The sequence below is a fragment of the Pongo abelii genome, chromosome 2 (assembly GCF_028885655.2).
Source record: "Pongo abelii isolate AG06213 chromosome 2, NHGRI_mPonAbe1-v2.0_pri, whole genome shotgun sequence".
NCBI classification, from domain to species: Eukaryota; Metazoa; Chordata; class Mammalia; order Primates; family Hominidae; genus Pongo; species Pongo abelii.
Window position 1 is genome coordinate 114,036,683 of NC_085928.1, and position 16,381 is coordinate 114,053,063.

The following is a 16,381-nucleotide window of genomic DNA, read 5'->3' on the forward strand; positions in this document are numbered from 1 at the left end:
CAACCATCATGGAAAACAGTATGGAAGTTTCTAAAAAAAATTAAAAATAGAAATACCATGATTCAGCAATCCTATTACATGGATACATTTCCAAAGAAAATAAAATCAGTATGTCAAAGAGATATCTGTACTTCCATGTTAATTGCAGCATTATTCACAACAGCTGAGACATGGAACAACCTATGTGTCTATCAATGGATGAATGGTAAAGAAAATGTGTATACACACACACACACACACACAAAATGAAGTATTATTCCTCCTTTAAAAGGAAAAAATCCTGTCACTGTGACAACATGGATGAAACTGGAGGATATTATGCATAGTGAATAAGGCATAGAAAGACAAATACTGTATGATCTCACTTATATGTAGAACTTAAAAAAGTTGGCCAGGCACGGTGGCTGACGCCTGTAATCCCAGCACTTTGGGAGGCCAAGGCAGGCAGAGCACTAGGTCAAGAGATCGAGACCATCCTGGCCAACATGGTGAAAACACGTCTCTACTAAAAATACAAAAAAAAATTAGCTGAGCGTGGTGGTGCATGCCTGTAATCCCAGCTAGTCAGGAGGCTGAGGCGGGAGAATCAGTTGAACCCAGGAGGCATAGGTTACAGTGAGCCAAGGTTGCGCCATTGCACTCCAGCTTGGGCGACAAAGCAAGACTCTCTCTTTCTCTCAAAAAAGTTAAACTTACAGAAGCAGAGAGTAAAATGGTGGTTGCCAGCAGCTGAGATGGGTAAATGGTGACATGCTGGTCAAAGGGTACAAAGTTTCAGTTGGACAGGATGAAGAAATCAGAAAAAAAAGCAAAAATAAAAATATCATTATTTGTAGATCACATAATTATTATTATAGAAAAGACCACAGACTCAGAATTTAACGATAAGACTTCATTATTATGAAATGTTCACTGGAGGAAAGGAGGAATTTTCACTAACCAGGGGCTGGGTAAATTACACTTCTATTCCTTAGCACATCACAGTTACAGGATTTGTTTTATAAAGATATAAAATCAGGCAGTTATTTTCCAAGAATTGCCTTGGGGCCTTGTGACATGAAGGAATGGGAGATAAGACAGTGTGGTACTCATCCGGGAGGGCAATGTTCCAAACAGTTATTTGAAAGGAGTGGCAATAATATAGATTTGAAAAGAGTTGCATGTTTATCCATTAAAATATCTAAGAATATATCATTTTATTGAGATTTTCTATACCTACTGATGTGTAATACAATTTTCATCATCATTCTCACAGAAAATCATCCTCACAGAAAATCCAAGAAATCCAGCCAGGCGCAGTAGCTCACACCTGTAATCCTAGCACCTTGGGAGGCCAAGGTAGGTGGACTGTATGCATTCAGAAGTTCGAAATCAGCCTAGACAACATAGTGAGACTCTGTCTCTACAAAGCATTAAAAAAGGCCGGGCACTGTGGCTCACGCCTGTAATCCCAGCACTTTGGGAGACCGAGGCAGGTAGATTACCTGAGATCAGGAGTTTGAGAACAACCTGGCCAACATGGTGAAACTCCATCTCTACTAAAGATACAAAAAAACTAGCAGGCACGGTGGTGGTGGTGGGAGGGGCGGGGGTGGCACCTGTAATCCCAGCTACTCGGGAGGCTGATGCAGGAGAATCGCTTGAACCCGGGAGGCAGAGGTTGCAATGAGCCAAGATTGCACCATTGCACTCCAGCCTGGGCAAAAAAAGCAAAACTCCATCTCAAAAATAAATAAATTAATTAAATAAAAATAAATTAGCTGGGCATGGTGGCACATACCTGTAGGCCCAGCTACTTGGGAGGCTGAGACAGGAGGATCACTTGAGCCTGGGAGGTCAAGGCTGCAGTGAGCCATGATCATACCACTGCACTCAGCCTGGGTGACAGAGCAAGACATTGTCTCAAGGGGGGAAAAAAAAGGAAAAAAAGAAAAGAAAATTAAAAAAAAAATCAACTAAAAAATTATATTAGAATAAGAAAGTTCAGCAATGTGGACACACATAAGATGTTAAATACAAAAATCCTCAGCCCCTTTACATCCATCAACGTCCAATTAGAAAAGATACTAGGGGCCAGGCACGGTGGCTTATGCCTGTAATCCCAGACTTTGGGAGGCCGAGGCAGGTGGATCACTTGAGGTCAGGAGTTCGAGGCCAACCTGGCCAACACAGTGAAACCCCATCTCTACTAAAAATACAAAAATTAGCCAGCTATGGTGGTGGGCACCTGTAATCCCAGCTACTTGGGAGGCTGAGGCACGAGAATTGCTTGAACCTGGGAGGCGGAGGTTGCAGTGAGCCAAGATCTTGCCACTGCACTCCAGCCTGGGCGATGGAGTAAGACTCGGTCTCAAAAAAAAAAAAAAAAAAAAAAAAATTAGCCGGGCGTCGTGGCGGGCACCTGTAGTCTCAGCTACTCAGGAGGCTGAAGCAGGAAAATGGCGTGAACCCAGGAGGCGGAGCTTGCAGTGAGCCGAGATCGCGCCACTGCCCTCCAGCCTGGGCGACAGAGCAAGACTCTGTCTCAAAAAAAAAAAAAAAAAAAAAAAAAACTAGGAACTGATACTAGTTCAAAATCACTAGGAATATGGCCTGCGTGGTGGCTCACACCTGTAATTTCAGCATTTTGGGAGGTTCAGGCGGGTGCATCACGTGAGGTCAGGAGTTCGAGACCAGCCTGGCCAACATAGTGAAACCCCATCTCTACTAAAAATGCAAAAATTAGCCAGTGTGGTGGTGCACACCTGTAATCCCAGCTACTTGGGAGGCTGTGGGGGGAGAATCACTTGAACCCAGGAGGCAGAGGTTGCAATGGGCCGAGATCATACCACTGCATGCCAGCCTGGGCAACAGAGGGAGACTCGTCTCAAAAACAAACAGAGGCCGGGCGCGGTGGCTTACACCTGTAATCCCAGCACTTTGGGAGGCCAAAGCAGGAGGATCACTAGGTCAGGAGATCAAAACCATCCTGGCTAACATGGTCAAACCCCGTCTCTACTAAAAATACAAAAAAAAAAAAAAAAAAAAAAATTAGCCGGGAGTGATGGCGGGCGCCTGTAGTCCCAGCTACTCAGGAGGCTGAGGCAGGAGAATGGCGTGAACCCAGGAGGCAGAGCTTGCAGTGAGCCCAGATCGCACCACTGCACTCCAACCTGGGCAACAAAGCAAGACTCCATCTCAAACAAACAAACAAAAAATCACCAGGAATAAGCCAAGATACAGTTTTTTTGTTTTTTTTTTTTAATTTTGAAAAGAATGACGGCCCAAGTAATTGGAAATATACCATACTCCTGGATGGAAGAGTTAGTATTATGAAGACGGTGAGTTTGTTCTATCTAACACATCTATAAATTCAATGCAATCTCAAAAATCACAATATGACTTAACTTACTTGACAAGCTAATTCTAAATTTTATTTGAAAATGTGGTTGGAAACTAAAGGAAAACATTTAAAATAACTCTGAGTGGACTTAATGGCTATCTAACGGCTATCCAAATAGAATAAATACAGAACTCGGGCATTTAGTGCACTATTGGACCAGGAAAATGCAAGTTAAAGTAAGATACTACTTTTCACACATTGACAAAAATTTAGGAGATAATAGCAGGAGTTCAAGACTGCCAGGCAGGAATGTCTTTGTTTACTGCCGATGGAAATCTAAATTGGTAGAGCAAGTCTAAATTGGTACAGCCTACTGAAAGAGTGATACGAACACTCATTTTCTTCAATCCAGGAAGTGCACTGATTGGCAATGTGCGTCAGATAAACACCATTGTGTACAGAAGGAGGTATATACAAGGACATTCATGGAAGCACTGTTTAAATAGAAAAAGAGGGCCTGGTGCGGTGGCCCACGCCTGTAATCCCAGCACTTTGGGAGACTGAGGGGGGTGGATCACGAGGTCAGGATCACTCAGTCTACCCATTCAAATGCCAATCCACCATCCTGGCTAACAGGGTGAAACCCTGTATCTATTAAAAATACAAACATTAGCCAGGTGTGGTGGCACGCTCCTGTAATCCCAGCTACTCAGGATGTTGAGGCAGGAGAACTGCTTGAACCTGGGAGGCAGAGGTTGCAGTGAGCCGAGATCATCCCACCCACTGCACTCCAGCCTGGGCGACAAAGCAAGACCTCGTCTCAAAAAAAAAAAAAAAAAAAAAAACCAGAAAAATATATTGGCATCATCCTAAATGTCTATCAATAGAGGTCAAATGTGAACATTCATGTTGTGGATTATTATGCAGAAGATAAAAAAGAATGAGGTAGATTAGTAAGAATTGTTATGGTTAATTTTATGTGTGCACTTGACTGGGCTAAGGATTGTTCAGCTAGCTGGCGAAACATTTCTAAATCTGTGAGATTACCTCTGGAAGAGATTGGCATTTGAATGGGTAGACTGAGTAAAGATGACCTTCACCAATGCAGGTGGGCATCATCCTATCCACGGAAGGTTCAAATAGAACAAAATGGGGGAGGAAGTGTGAATTTGCTTTTTAAATCTGGGAAACCCATTCTCTCCTGCCCTCGGTTGTTGATGCTCTTGATTCTTGATCAAGCCTTTGGTCTCAGACCAGGACTTACACCACTGGCACTTCCAGTTCTCAGGCCTCTGGACCCAGTTTGAATTATCCCAATCAGCTTTCCTGGTTCTCCAGCTTGCAGATGGTATTTTGTGGGACTTCTTGGTTTCCATAATCTCTTGAGCCCATTCATCCATCCCATTGGATGTTTTTCTGAACTCTAATTTAGAGGCTGACTAGATAAGATCTCCAGAATGTATTAAGAAAAAAAGCAAGTTGCAGAGTATGAAATTTCCTTAAAACAAGCACATATATTTTTATGTGCCTATACTACAAATACATTTAAAAATGTCTGCAAGATGTATATGTTTTCCTTTACACAGGGTACTGGAATTGGAAGTGGAGATAATGAAAGGACCCTTTACTTTCAACTGTAATATTTTATTTAAATGTAAATGCACTCATGATTTAGTCTAGATTAAAAAAGAAATCACCTAGCTAGAAGAATGAGGTAACTTTTAATTTTAGTACTAAAGGATAAACAGTATTTCACCCAACAGATGAGGGGAGAAAAATATGAATTAGAGGACATGCCAATTACTTAAGAGATAAGATGAAGTCAAGACTTTCTGAAAACCAAACTTCCAAATTTTGCCTATACCGCCAGGTTAGTTCAACACAATTCAATCCAAATTACTAAGTACCTAATGTGTAAAAAGAATTGCACCAGGTGTTGAGGATAGATCCTGTCCTCACTTTCACAAGCATCTTATTTGACTCATTTGATCCTTGCCACAATATGAGGCAGGTATCAGGATCCTTGCTTTTTAGATGAGGTTCCCATAAGTAACATAAAGTAATGAGTTTGGGCTGAATGACAGAATTTAAACCTGAATATGACTCTGAAATCAGCATTTTTTTTTTTTTTTTTTTGGATTTTTAGTAGAGACAGGGTTTCACCACATTGGCCAGGCTGGTCTTGAACCCCTGATCCACCTGCCTCAGCCGCCCAAAGTGCTGGGATTAAAGGCGTGAGCCACCGTGCCCAGCCTGAAATCAGCATTCTTTTCGTATGCCATCCCCCATCTCCAATGAGGGTGACTGAACAAGTGTGTAGTTCTCCATAAAAGTAGACTTTTATGTACCTGGATATTTTCGATAATTTTCTGCTCTCCTTCCCCATCCCCCAACCCAATCCACACTATGCTACTAGACTGAACTTCCTGAAGATTACGCCCTTGCTCAAGTCTTTTTTTTGAGACAGAGCCTCCCTCTGTCGCCCAAGCTGGAGTGCAATGGCATAATGTCAGCTCACTGCAACCTCCACCTCCTGAGTTCAAGCGATTCTCCTGTGTCAGACTCCCAAGTAGCTGGGATTACAGGCATGCTCCACCATGCCCGTCTAATTTTCGTATTTTTAGTAGAGACGGGGTTTCACCATGTTGGCCAAGCTGGTCTCAGACTCCTGACCTCAGGTGATCCGCCTGCCTCAGCCTCCCAAAGTGCTGGGATTACAGGTGTGAGCCACAGTGCCCGGCCTCAAATCTTTTATCATACAGTCCCACCTTATTAATTTTATTTTCTACTCCTTTTCAGGCATCGTATGCCTCAGTTACTTTCCTAGAGATTCCAAGATTGGAATTTCCAATTTCCACTGTTCTGTATTGCACTATTTTCTAGGTGCAGCTTGAATACTGCTTCTACCCTGAAGCCTTCTCATTCTCTGAGCACCTCATGGACTGTAGCCAAAGGGCTCTCAAAGCCGTGGGCAGTCTGACAGAAGTGCTCTCCCCTTTTCTTCATAAAGAATTACAACCTGTATGTCTGCAAATCTACATTCCCTCATCCCTCCTTCTCAGTGTATGACCTTGCCTTGCTAACTCCAGAGAAATTTCAGAGATCAAAGTGAAAAGTCCTTAATTTCCTAACAGCAAACCTACAGATTTAGTATCTAAACCCACCTTTTCTTCCTTTTCCTCATGTAAAGGACATCTTTCCTCTAAAGCTAATCCTTCCTCCTCTCCCCTAGGATCCATCCCTTCCTGTTTTTCGAAGGGCTAAGCTTCTCTCCTATTAGCTCCTTTCCCAGAAGCATTTGAACATGCCCATCACTCCAGATTTACAAACACAAAACCTCCGAACCCCATATAACATTTCTCCTTCACTTACTACCCTCTTCCCCTCACTTTGACGATCTCAAGCAAAATTCTTTCCCTAGCTTCCATGTGCCCCTACTAGTTTCCCACCCCTCATGACTCCTTTCTGACCTCTCTACTCATCTCGATTGTTGTCATTCTACCCCTGGGGAATCAGTGACCACTTATATATTCATGAATCCCAAGTCTGTCCTGAAACCTCTCCTCCTTGTGTCATTATCACAGCTCTTCCCAGGGGAACCAGTCACTGGACTACATATCATGATTAACTACTCTGAAGCGTACCACATAGATGAGGAAACTGGATTTTGACTATGTGCCTAAACTACATAGCTTTCAAGAGGCAGAGCCAGGATTTTAGTATAGATTGTCTGCAGTCTTTGCATATACACCCAGATAGTCCACATGATATCTAACTCATTTTACCTGGATAAACTTTACCCTGCCTCATGTTCCCTCACAACCAATGAACCAGAGGTACAAACCAGAAGCCCTGACACATTGTTTTCTCCCTTATTTCTGCAGTCCAATGCATGATCAAGACCACCTAAATGGCATTACCACTGCCACTTCCTTGGTTTACTGCCAAACTTCATACTGCCAACCCCAGCATTCCCAGTCTTGATCCCGTAAGATTCAGTCTTAACAGTTCAATGATCTAAATCTGAGATATCATGCCATTTAAAAAAACCCTCAGTAGCTTCCCGTGTTCCCCCACACAATCTAACCACTAACCTACTTCCTTGCTGTGGTCCCAAGCCAGTCCTCTACACTATCAGTTCGTTTATTTCCTATCTCATGTCATTCTTCCCCTTATACCACCACCTTCTTATTTTAGCTGTAGATTCCACTTTCTCTAGACAATTCTCTACCTCCCAGAGTAGAACAGGTAATCCCAAATCGTCCATATTTTCCTTATTACACCATACCACTTGCCTATTATCAAGCAAATCAATGTGCTTTTTCCTTTACCCCAGTGAAGCCTGAAGCTAGCTTTTGGTTAGAAAATGAACTTATTTAAAATGTATTCCTGGCCGGAAGCAGTGGCTTACGCCTGTAATCCCAGCACTTTGGGAGGCCAAGGTGGACAGATCACCTGAGGTCAGGAGTTCAAGACCAGTCTGGCTGACATGGCAAAACCCCATCTCTAATACAAAATTAGAGAGGCATGGTGGTGCACGAATTTAAACCCTGCTACTTGGGAGTCTGAGGCAGAATAGCCTGAACCTGGGAGGTGGAGGTCGCAGTGAGCTGAGATCGTGCCACTGCATTCCAGCCTGGGCAAGAGTAAGGCTGTGTCACAAAAAAAAAAAAAAAAAAAGTAATCCTGTTTCATGTACAGCTTTGTAGTATTTTAAAATCTATCCAGGATCTTTTACTGCCCCAAATTACCTGTATCTTGTGGTAGAGAGAACCAGAAGTCCAACCTACTATACACAGGATAAGTATCTCTTATCAGAAACACTTAGGACGAGATGTGTTCTGATGTTGGAGTTAAGTGCACATACATGACACTTTGGGGATGGGATCTACGTCTATACAGGAAATTCATTTATGCTTCATATACACATACCCTGAAGGTTAACTATTTCTTCCTCAGGGACACTGAATAGTGTTGTTTACCTGCATTTTGACTATAACCCACCATGAGGGTAGGCTAGGGATTTTTAAATTGTAGTGTCATAGCTCAGTTTCAGAGGTTAGAGCTTTTTAGATTAGAAATATGCTCAACCTGCAATTTTTAAACTTGCCCTATTTTCCTAGTTTACTTTTTATAAGAAAATTTGCAGGCCGGGCACAGTGGCTCACACCTGTAATTCCAGCACTTTGGGAGGCCAAGGCGGGTGTATCACCTGAGGTCAGGAGCTCGAGGCCAGCATGGCCAACATGGTGAAACCCCATCTCTACTAAAAATACAAAACTAGCCAGACGTGGTGGCACACACCTGTAGTCCCAACTACTCAGAAGGATGAGGCAGGAGAACCGTTTGAGCCCAGGAGGCGGAGGTTGCGCTGAGCCAAGATTGTGCCACTGCACTCCAGCCTGGGTGACAAAAGCAAGACTCTGTCTCAAAGAAACAAAAAAAGGCCAAGTGCAGTGGCCCATGCCTATAATCCCTCCCCTTGGGAGGCCGAGACAGGTGGATCACGAGGTCAGGAGTTCAAAACCAGCCTGGCCAACATAGTGAAACCCAGTCTCTACAAAAAAAAATTAGCTGGGCATGGTGGTGGGTGCCTGCCTGTAGTCCCAGCTACCTGGGAAGTCAAGGCAGGAGAATCACTTGAACCCGGAAGGTGGAGGTTGCAGAGCTGAGATCGCACCACTGCACTCCAGCCTGGGCGACGCAGCAAGACTCTGTCTCCAAAAAAAAAAAAATAAATAAAATAAATCTGCTAGACTCTTGAGCATCAAGAGGCTGTCACTTTACCTATTTATGGCAACCATATTTGTACAAGCAAAAAAAATGTTCTGAAGCCAAGGTGACCATAAGAAAAAATGTCACTTGTGTCACCTGGTGTTCTAAGTTATCATGATTTCTCATGACATGATCAATTATGACTGCAATGATTTTGCACTACCTATCCAAGTATTGGCAGAGAGTGAGATTGAAGAACTGATTATTTAGGCTGGGCACGGTGGCTCATGCCTGCAATCCTAGCACTTTGGGAGGCCGAGGCGGGCGGATCACGAGGTCAGGAGAGCGAGACCATCCTGGCTAACACGGTGAAACCCCATCTCTACTAAAAATACAAAAAATTAGCCAGGCACGGTGGCGGGCACCTATAGTCCCAGCTACTCGGGAGGCTGAGGCAGGAGAATGGCGTGAACCCGGGAGGTGGAACTTACAGTGAGCCGAGACAGCGCCACTGCAGTCCGGCCTGGGCGACAGAGCAAGACTCCATCTCCAAAAAAAAGGAACTGATTATTTAATGTTTATTATAATCCTACTATCAATCTGCCTCCTAACTCTAGCCTCAACAGGCTTTAAATCCAAAGGCTTAAATACATTTGCCAACATGTCAAAAAGAACCTTTATTACTTTTTATGATTGCCACTTATGCTTTCTTGCCAGATGCCTTTGGAGCAGGTGCTTTCTGGGCTGGAGCTTTTTGACCCTTCTGAGCTTTTGGAGCAGGCGCTGCTTTCTGGCCTGTGGCTTTCTGGGCAGGAACCTTCTGGGCAGGAACCTTTTGGGCAGGAACCTTCTGGGCTGGAGCCTTCTTACTCGCGGTGGTCATCTTTTTTGCTGGAACTTTAGCAGCAGCTGCAGCAGCAGCAGCAGTACCCTTAGTACCAGGTGCTTTTTTGGGAGAAGCTTTCAGGAGAGCTGCCTTTTGAAGCTTCTTAACTTCATTCTTGATTATTCTGTTCCTCTGAAAATTATCAATGTAAGAAAGCACTTATTGTATATACATACAATAAAATCCAATTTATGCTGGTTTTAGAAAGGGCATTAAGTGGTCTGTTCCCCTACAACTACATCTGAAGAAAGGTAACAATTCCATAAGGACATCATGAAATACAAATGAGGATAAATTCTCCTTTTTTACAGAAAGCTTCCAAGAAGCTGGCAGCCTGAAATGGGATTTGGCTACTGCACCCTTATTATTTAAAGCTAAGTTACACAAAAATACAGATCTTAAATCTTACCATTTTCTTTGCCTTCATAACTTTAAAACGATCAAAATCTGTCATCTTGGCTTTCTGTTAAAAAAAAAAACAAATAAAAATTATCCCTCTCACACTACCTTGAACCCTTCAAAAGAAGAAAGGACCAGAATTCAAACGCCCCTAAGTTATTACCCTTTCTCTGGCTTCAATCTTCTTGGCCCATCGTGTGGCTGCCCATTTTGTATTGATGTCTGCCTTCTGCCAGGCTTGTCGGACATACTTCTGGCGGGCACTAGAATGAGCCAAGACCACAGATTAAGAAATCAGCTTTGAAGTCACTCATTGTCAAAGACACTTTCTTTGTTCCTTGAAAAGCACTCTTCCTGTTACACAACACCTGGCACACTATGTATTTTACTTATTTTTGTGTTCAGTAAGCCAGAATAGGTTATTAACTTCAAGCATATTTTAATCAAAACTGTAATCCAGTCCCATTTTTTTTTTTTGAGCGAGGACCTTGCTTGCCACCCAGGCTGGAATGCAATGGTATGATCATGGCTCACTGTAGCCTCAACCTTCTAAGGCTCAAGCCATCCTCCTGCCTCAGCCTCCCAAGTAGCTGGGACCACAGGTGCATACCAGCACACCCAGCTAATTTTTGTATTTTTTGTAGAGACAGGGTCTTGCTACGTTGCCCAGGCTGGTCTCCAACTCCTGGGCTCAAGCAATCCTCCACCTTGGCCTCCCAAAGTACTGGGATTACAGCTATGAGCCACTGCACCCAGCCCAGCCCATTTTATGAATTTAAAAACTACCTCTTGACCAGGCGCAGTGGCTCACACCTATAATCCCAGCACTTTGGGAGGTCAAGGTGGGTGGATCACCTGAGGTCAGGAGTTCGAGACCAGCTTGGCCAACATAGTGAAACCCCATCTCTACTAAAAACACAAAAATTAGCTGGGCATGGTTGCAGGTGCCTATAATCCTAGCTACTTGGGAGGCTGAGGTTGCAGTGAGTCAAGATTGCGTCACTGCACTCTAGCCTGGGTGACAAAGTGAGACTCCATGTCCAAAAAAAAAAAAACCCTCAAAGAACACAAAAAACCCACTTCTGACTATATATAATTCCACTCGGGCAGTGGACGTGTTGAAAACCATTCTTTTTTTTTCTTCTTTTGAGACAGGGTCTTGCTCTGTAACCCAGGATGGAGAATACACTGGCGCAACGTTGGCTCACTGCAACCTCCACTTCCTAGGTTCTAGCAATTCTCCTGTTCCATCCACCCAAATAGCTGGGACTACAGGAATACACCACCACACCGGGTTAATTTTTGGACTTTTAGTGGAGACGGGGTTGGCCAGGCTGGTCTCAAATTCCTGACCTCAAGTTATCTACCTGCCTTGGCCTCCCAGAGTGCTGAGATTACAGGTATGAGCCACTGCACCCACCTGAGCCATTCATTCTCGTAACAAACAAGGTAATTAATGTTAACTCTTAGGTTTTTTTTTTTTTAAATTTACAGTAACAATTTGCGGCCAAACATCCTAAAAATAAAATCCAGGGTGTTCAGGGATCCAAGGCAGAATTACAAGAGTACTTAGTGAAAAATCTAAGTTACCAGGTATTTTCTACTGCTTTGAACTTTGACAAGTATCCTCAAGCTTCACCCCTAATTGGGCTTACAACAATGTGGCATGTCATAGTAGCAGCAGCACGGCTATGTTCACTAGAGGTTGTTCCAGCGGCATGTTTTCAACCACCAGTACTTCAAAGTCCATTATGTGTTAATACACGTCCCACAGTGTCTGTAGTGCTCAGCATACAGCAAGTTGGTTGTTTTTTTTTTTTTTGAGATGGAGTCTCGCTCTGTCATCCAGGCTGGAGTGCAGTGTTGCGATCTTGGCTTGCTGCAAGCTCTGCCTCCCGGGCTCACGCCATTCTCCTGCCTCAGCCTCCAGAGTAGCTGGGACTACAGGCGCCCGCCACCACGCCCGGAGAATTTTTTTTTGTATTTTTAGTAGAGACGGGGTTTCACCGTGTTAGCCAGGATGGTCTTGATCTCCTGACCTCGTGTTCCACCCGCCTCAGCCTTCCAAAGTGCTGGGATTACAGGCGTGAGCCACTGCGCCCGGCCAACATACAGCCAAGTTTTTGACTATTTTTTAAAGCATGCAAAATTACATGCTCCACTGCAACCATCATTGTGGGCTGAATTAACTGTATAGCAACACACTAAAGTGTTTTAATTTTCATGTCAAAAAAGAACCGCTATTCACTGCCTCATTTAAATGTAGGCTAGGGATAAAACCTCTTATATTAAATACTGTGTAACTGACACACACTGAGAGCTTACCTAATGATAGCTAGTATCAAAAAACACAAGACTTAGTATTTTTGTTTACTTTAAGCTAAAAATTTGGCAGAAACCAGAAGATGGCAAGTCTAAACAAAGGCAAAGCCCTAAACTACCAGGGTAGAAAAGTGACCTTAAGGCATTTATTTTATTTATTTTTGAGACAGGGTCTCACTCCGTCATCCAGGCTGGAGTGCAGTGGCATGATCACGGCTCTCTGCAGCCTCGACCTCGCTAAAACGATCCTCCCAACTCAGCACCCCCGAGGCCCCCCTACCTGGGATTACAGGCGTGTGCCACCATGCCCAACGAATTTTTTATTTTTTGTAGAGATGGGGGTTTTCGTCATGTTGCCCATGCTGGTCTTGAAACTCTTGGGCTCAAGAGACCCTCCCACCGTGGCCTCCCAAAGTACTGGGATTACAGGCATGAGCTATCACGCGCAGGCAAGACATTTTAAAGGTAAATAATCCCCGTTTACGTCTATGATGTAAATCCCTCTTCAGGATGGCTCTGAATCTTCCGTATTGTTTACTCCAAAACAAACTTTTACTAGTATAAACAAATCTGGGGATGGGAGGGAGGAGTGATGATTAGTGGACAGTTACCTGTGCGGAAACTTGAGGATGAAATCAGTGAGCTGCATGCACTTGAAAGGCATGGCCTGTCTCCTCACTTGAGTGCAAGGTCCATCGACCAAAGCCTAGAACACAATCAAGAACTTCAGTGCAAAATCTAACAGCAATTAAAATGGTCAGATGGTTCTGTAACATTACTTATCCGTTCAGGGCCATCAAACCCACACTACTATTTTAATAAATTGCTCAGAAAAGACAAGGATTGTCCTATCTGGGTCATATATATTTACGTCTTTTGCTCAGCACAAACATTTCTCCACATCATTAAATGCTCCTTCTTAAACTATTAGTACCCCATAGAAACCAACCACATGTAATTTACAGGCAACTTTAGGACTCTGATCCCTGTTGATTTATAGTCAGTGGTCAACTCCTTAGTTTGCTTGTTTCAAATACACAGCAGAAAATACAAAAATGCTTTCTATGTGCTGGATCTGTTCTAAACTCACTTTACGTATAGTAACTAATTTAAAACTAACCAACGTTTCAGCCCATAACTGGCTCTAGCTTAAGTGGCTAATATTAAAATTCAATACTAATAGCTAACTTAAGGCTGTGCTTAAAACCCTTACCATTACCTGTTTCCTCAATGGTAAAATAAAGCGACTACCCATAGCATCCTCATCTTACACAGCCATCGAGACAATTCATTATTGCCATCTGCAGGGCACATGTCCACTGCCGTGTTTAGTAAAAAGTTGTGACACTTACCCTGTTCTGATCAATAACATCTACAATTGCGACCAATTTTCCGGCATGAGGTCCGAAGGAGACGTAGGCCACCCGGCCAACCTCTACGAAGCGCCTGAACACCTAAAATTGGGGGAGAAAGGACAGTGAAACTTACTTAGAAATACTCGCTAGATATGTCACTTTCTGCAGCTAAAGACGACATGGTTAAATTCAGCGAAAACGAATGCTGCAGGGAACAAACGCCCGAGAGCCAGGCGCCAACCTGGATGGACGAAATCGGCAAACGCCTCAGTAGCTTAAGCCCGGTTCCCACCTCCCTCCAGCTCCCAGGTCCGCAAGGCCCACACGGCGGGACAAGGCTCTCGGACCACGAGCCGCATCAGCCATCCAGCTCCAGCGGCGGAGGCGCGCACGCGTGGCCCAAGGCGCGCCAGGCCTGCCGGGCCCTCCATGCGCTTGCCAGCGGCGAGTCCGGGAAGGGCCCGATTCCGCTGCACAGCCGGCCCGGGGACCCTCACCATGCGTTTCCCGGGACCCTCTGGGAGCCGTTCGGCGCCTCAGCTTCCCAGCGGAGGTGGAGGTCGAGCGGCATGGTCGCCGGCCTCGGAGCCCGCAACAGTAAGACTCACCATCTTGGCGGCGTTAGGAGAGAAGGAAGGAGGCCTGTCCAACCGTGCGCATGTGTAGAAAAACGCACCGCCCCTGCGGTAACGAGACGCCGACGTGGGCACCGATTGGTTGCTGCGTGCGCGCGTGCGTGCGCACGCGCCCGCAAGCTCACTGGGAAAACATGGCGGAGTCGGCTGGAGCCAAGTTGCTTTTTGGCAAAGTTGGGCGGCGAGATTGTTTTTGGTGATGTGGCTTGGAGAGCTGCAGGAAGGTCATCGCTTAGTAATTTAGGGTTAAGAGTACGGAAGCTATGTCTTCCGTTGGTCGCATGCCATTTGACTTCCTTTTTATTTCCCCGAGTTTTATTTAATTGTTGGTCATTCATGGCTAGGTCTTTTCGCTCCTCACGTTCTCTCCTAATCTCAGTAACTTTGTTAAGCTTTCATTTTAAAGTAATTCACACTTACAGAAATATTGCTAAACTAGTACAAATAATTCCCATAAACCCTTCTAGATTCCACAAATGTTAACGTTTTGCATGTGCTATATCATTCTACCATTTGAAAGGAAATTGCCGACATGATGTCCTTCTAGCTCTACATTTTTTTTTTTTTTTTTTTAAAAGACGGAGTCTCGGTCTGTTGCCCAGGCTGGAGTGCAGTGGCGGGGGCTCGGCTCACCGCAACCTCCGCCTCCCGGGTTCAAGTGATTCTCCAGCCTCAGTGTCCCCAGTAGCCGGGACTATAGGCGCGCGCCACCATGGCCGGCTAATTTTTTTGCATTTTTAGTAGAGACAGGGTTTCACAATGTTGGCCAGGCTGTTCTCGAACTCCTGACGTCGTGATCTGCCTCCCTCGGCCTCCCAAAGTGCTGGGATTACGGGCGTGAGCCGCCGTGCCTGGCGTTACATTCTTTTATAGAGACAGGGTCTCCCTCAGTCGCTCAGGCTGGAGTGCAGTGGCGCTATCACAGTTCCCTGCAGCCTCTAACTTCTGAGTGAAGACGATCCTCTTGTCTTGGCCTCCCAAAGTGCTGGGATTACCGGCGTGAGCCACCATGCCCAGCCTATCTATACGTTCTTAAAATGTGTATTCCCTAACAACAGAGAGATTCTCTTATGTCATCAGTACACTTATCAAAATCAGGAAATTAATATTGCAATAGTACTATTATCTAACCTTCAGTCCTTATTCAAATTTATAAGTTGTTGCTCCTATGTTCTTTGGAGCAAATGGGAAAAAAATTGTTTTTCCAGGCTCTTGATTTAATGGAGGATTACAAATTGCAATTATTTATCAGGTCTCTAGTCTTTAACTGATAGTTTTAGATTTAACTGTTAAATTTGTAACATGGGTTTGTTGGAGTTTTCCTCATTCGATTCAGATAGTGATTTTTGGTAGAAATGCTATGTCCTTGGTGCATCACATCAGAATACATTCTCTCTTCACTCTCTCTCTATATACGCATACACAAACACTTTTTTTTTCTTTCTTTTTTTGAGATGGACTCTCTGTCGCCCAGGCTGGAGTGCAGTGGCGCGATCTTGGCTCACTGCCACCTCTGCCTCCCGGGTTCAAGCAGTTCTCTGCCTCATCCTCCCAAGTACTTGGGATTACAGGTGCCTGCCACCACGTCCGGCTAATTTTTGTGTTTTTAGTAGAGACGGGGTTTCACCATCTTGGCCAGGCTGGTCTTGAACTCCTGACCTTGTGATTCACCCGCCTCAGCCTCCCAAAGTGCTGGGATTACAAACGTGAGCCACCACGCTCGGCAACACACATATACTTTTTTTTG

At 44.4% G+C, this 16,381-nt stretch overlaps 1 protein-coding gene across 2 annotated transcripts; it reads right to left on the reverse strand.

The window, feature by feature from the left end:
• Positions 1–9,689: 9,689 nt before the first annotated feature.
• On the reverse strand, positions 9,690–14,846 carry RPL14 (ribosomal protein L14). 2 transcript variants are annotated; one of them, XM_024244991.3, is made up of 6 exons: positions 14,608–14,846; positions 13,997–14,098; positions 13,256–13,350; positions 10,486–10,585; positions 10,333–10,386; positions 9,690–10,055 (listed from the first exon to the last, which is right to left on the reverse strand). In XM_024244991.3, exons 1-6 carry the CDS (start codon positions 14,608–14,610, stop codon positions 9,738–9,740), a joined length of 672 nt encoding a protein of 223 aa, XP_024100759.2. In that variant the 5' UTR covers positions 14,611–14,846; the 3' UTR covers positions 9,690–9,737. The 2 variants fall into 2 exon arrangements, with proteins under 2 accessions (XP_024100759.2, XP_024100760.2); XM_024244992.3 differs by having other exon boundaries at positions 14,497–14,638.
• Between the last annotated feature and the right edge of the window lie 1,535 nt (positions 14,847–16,381).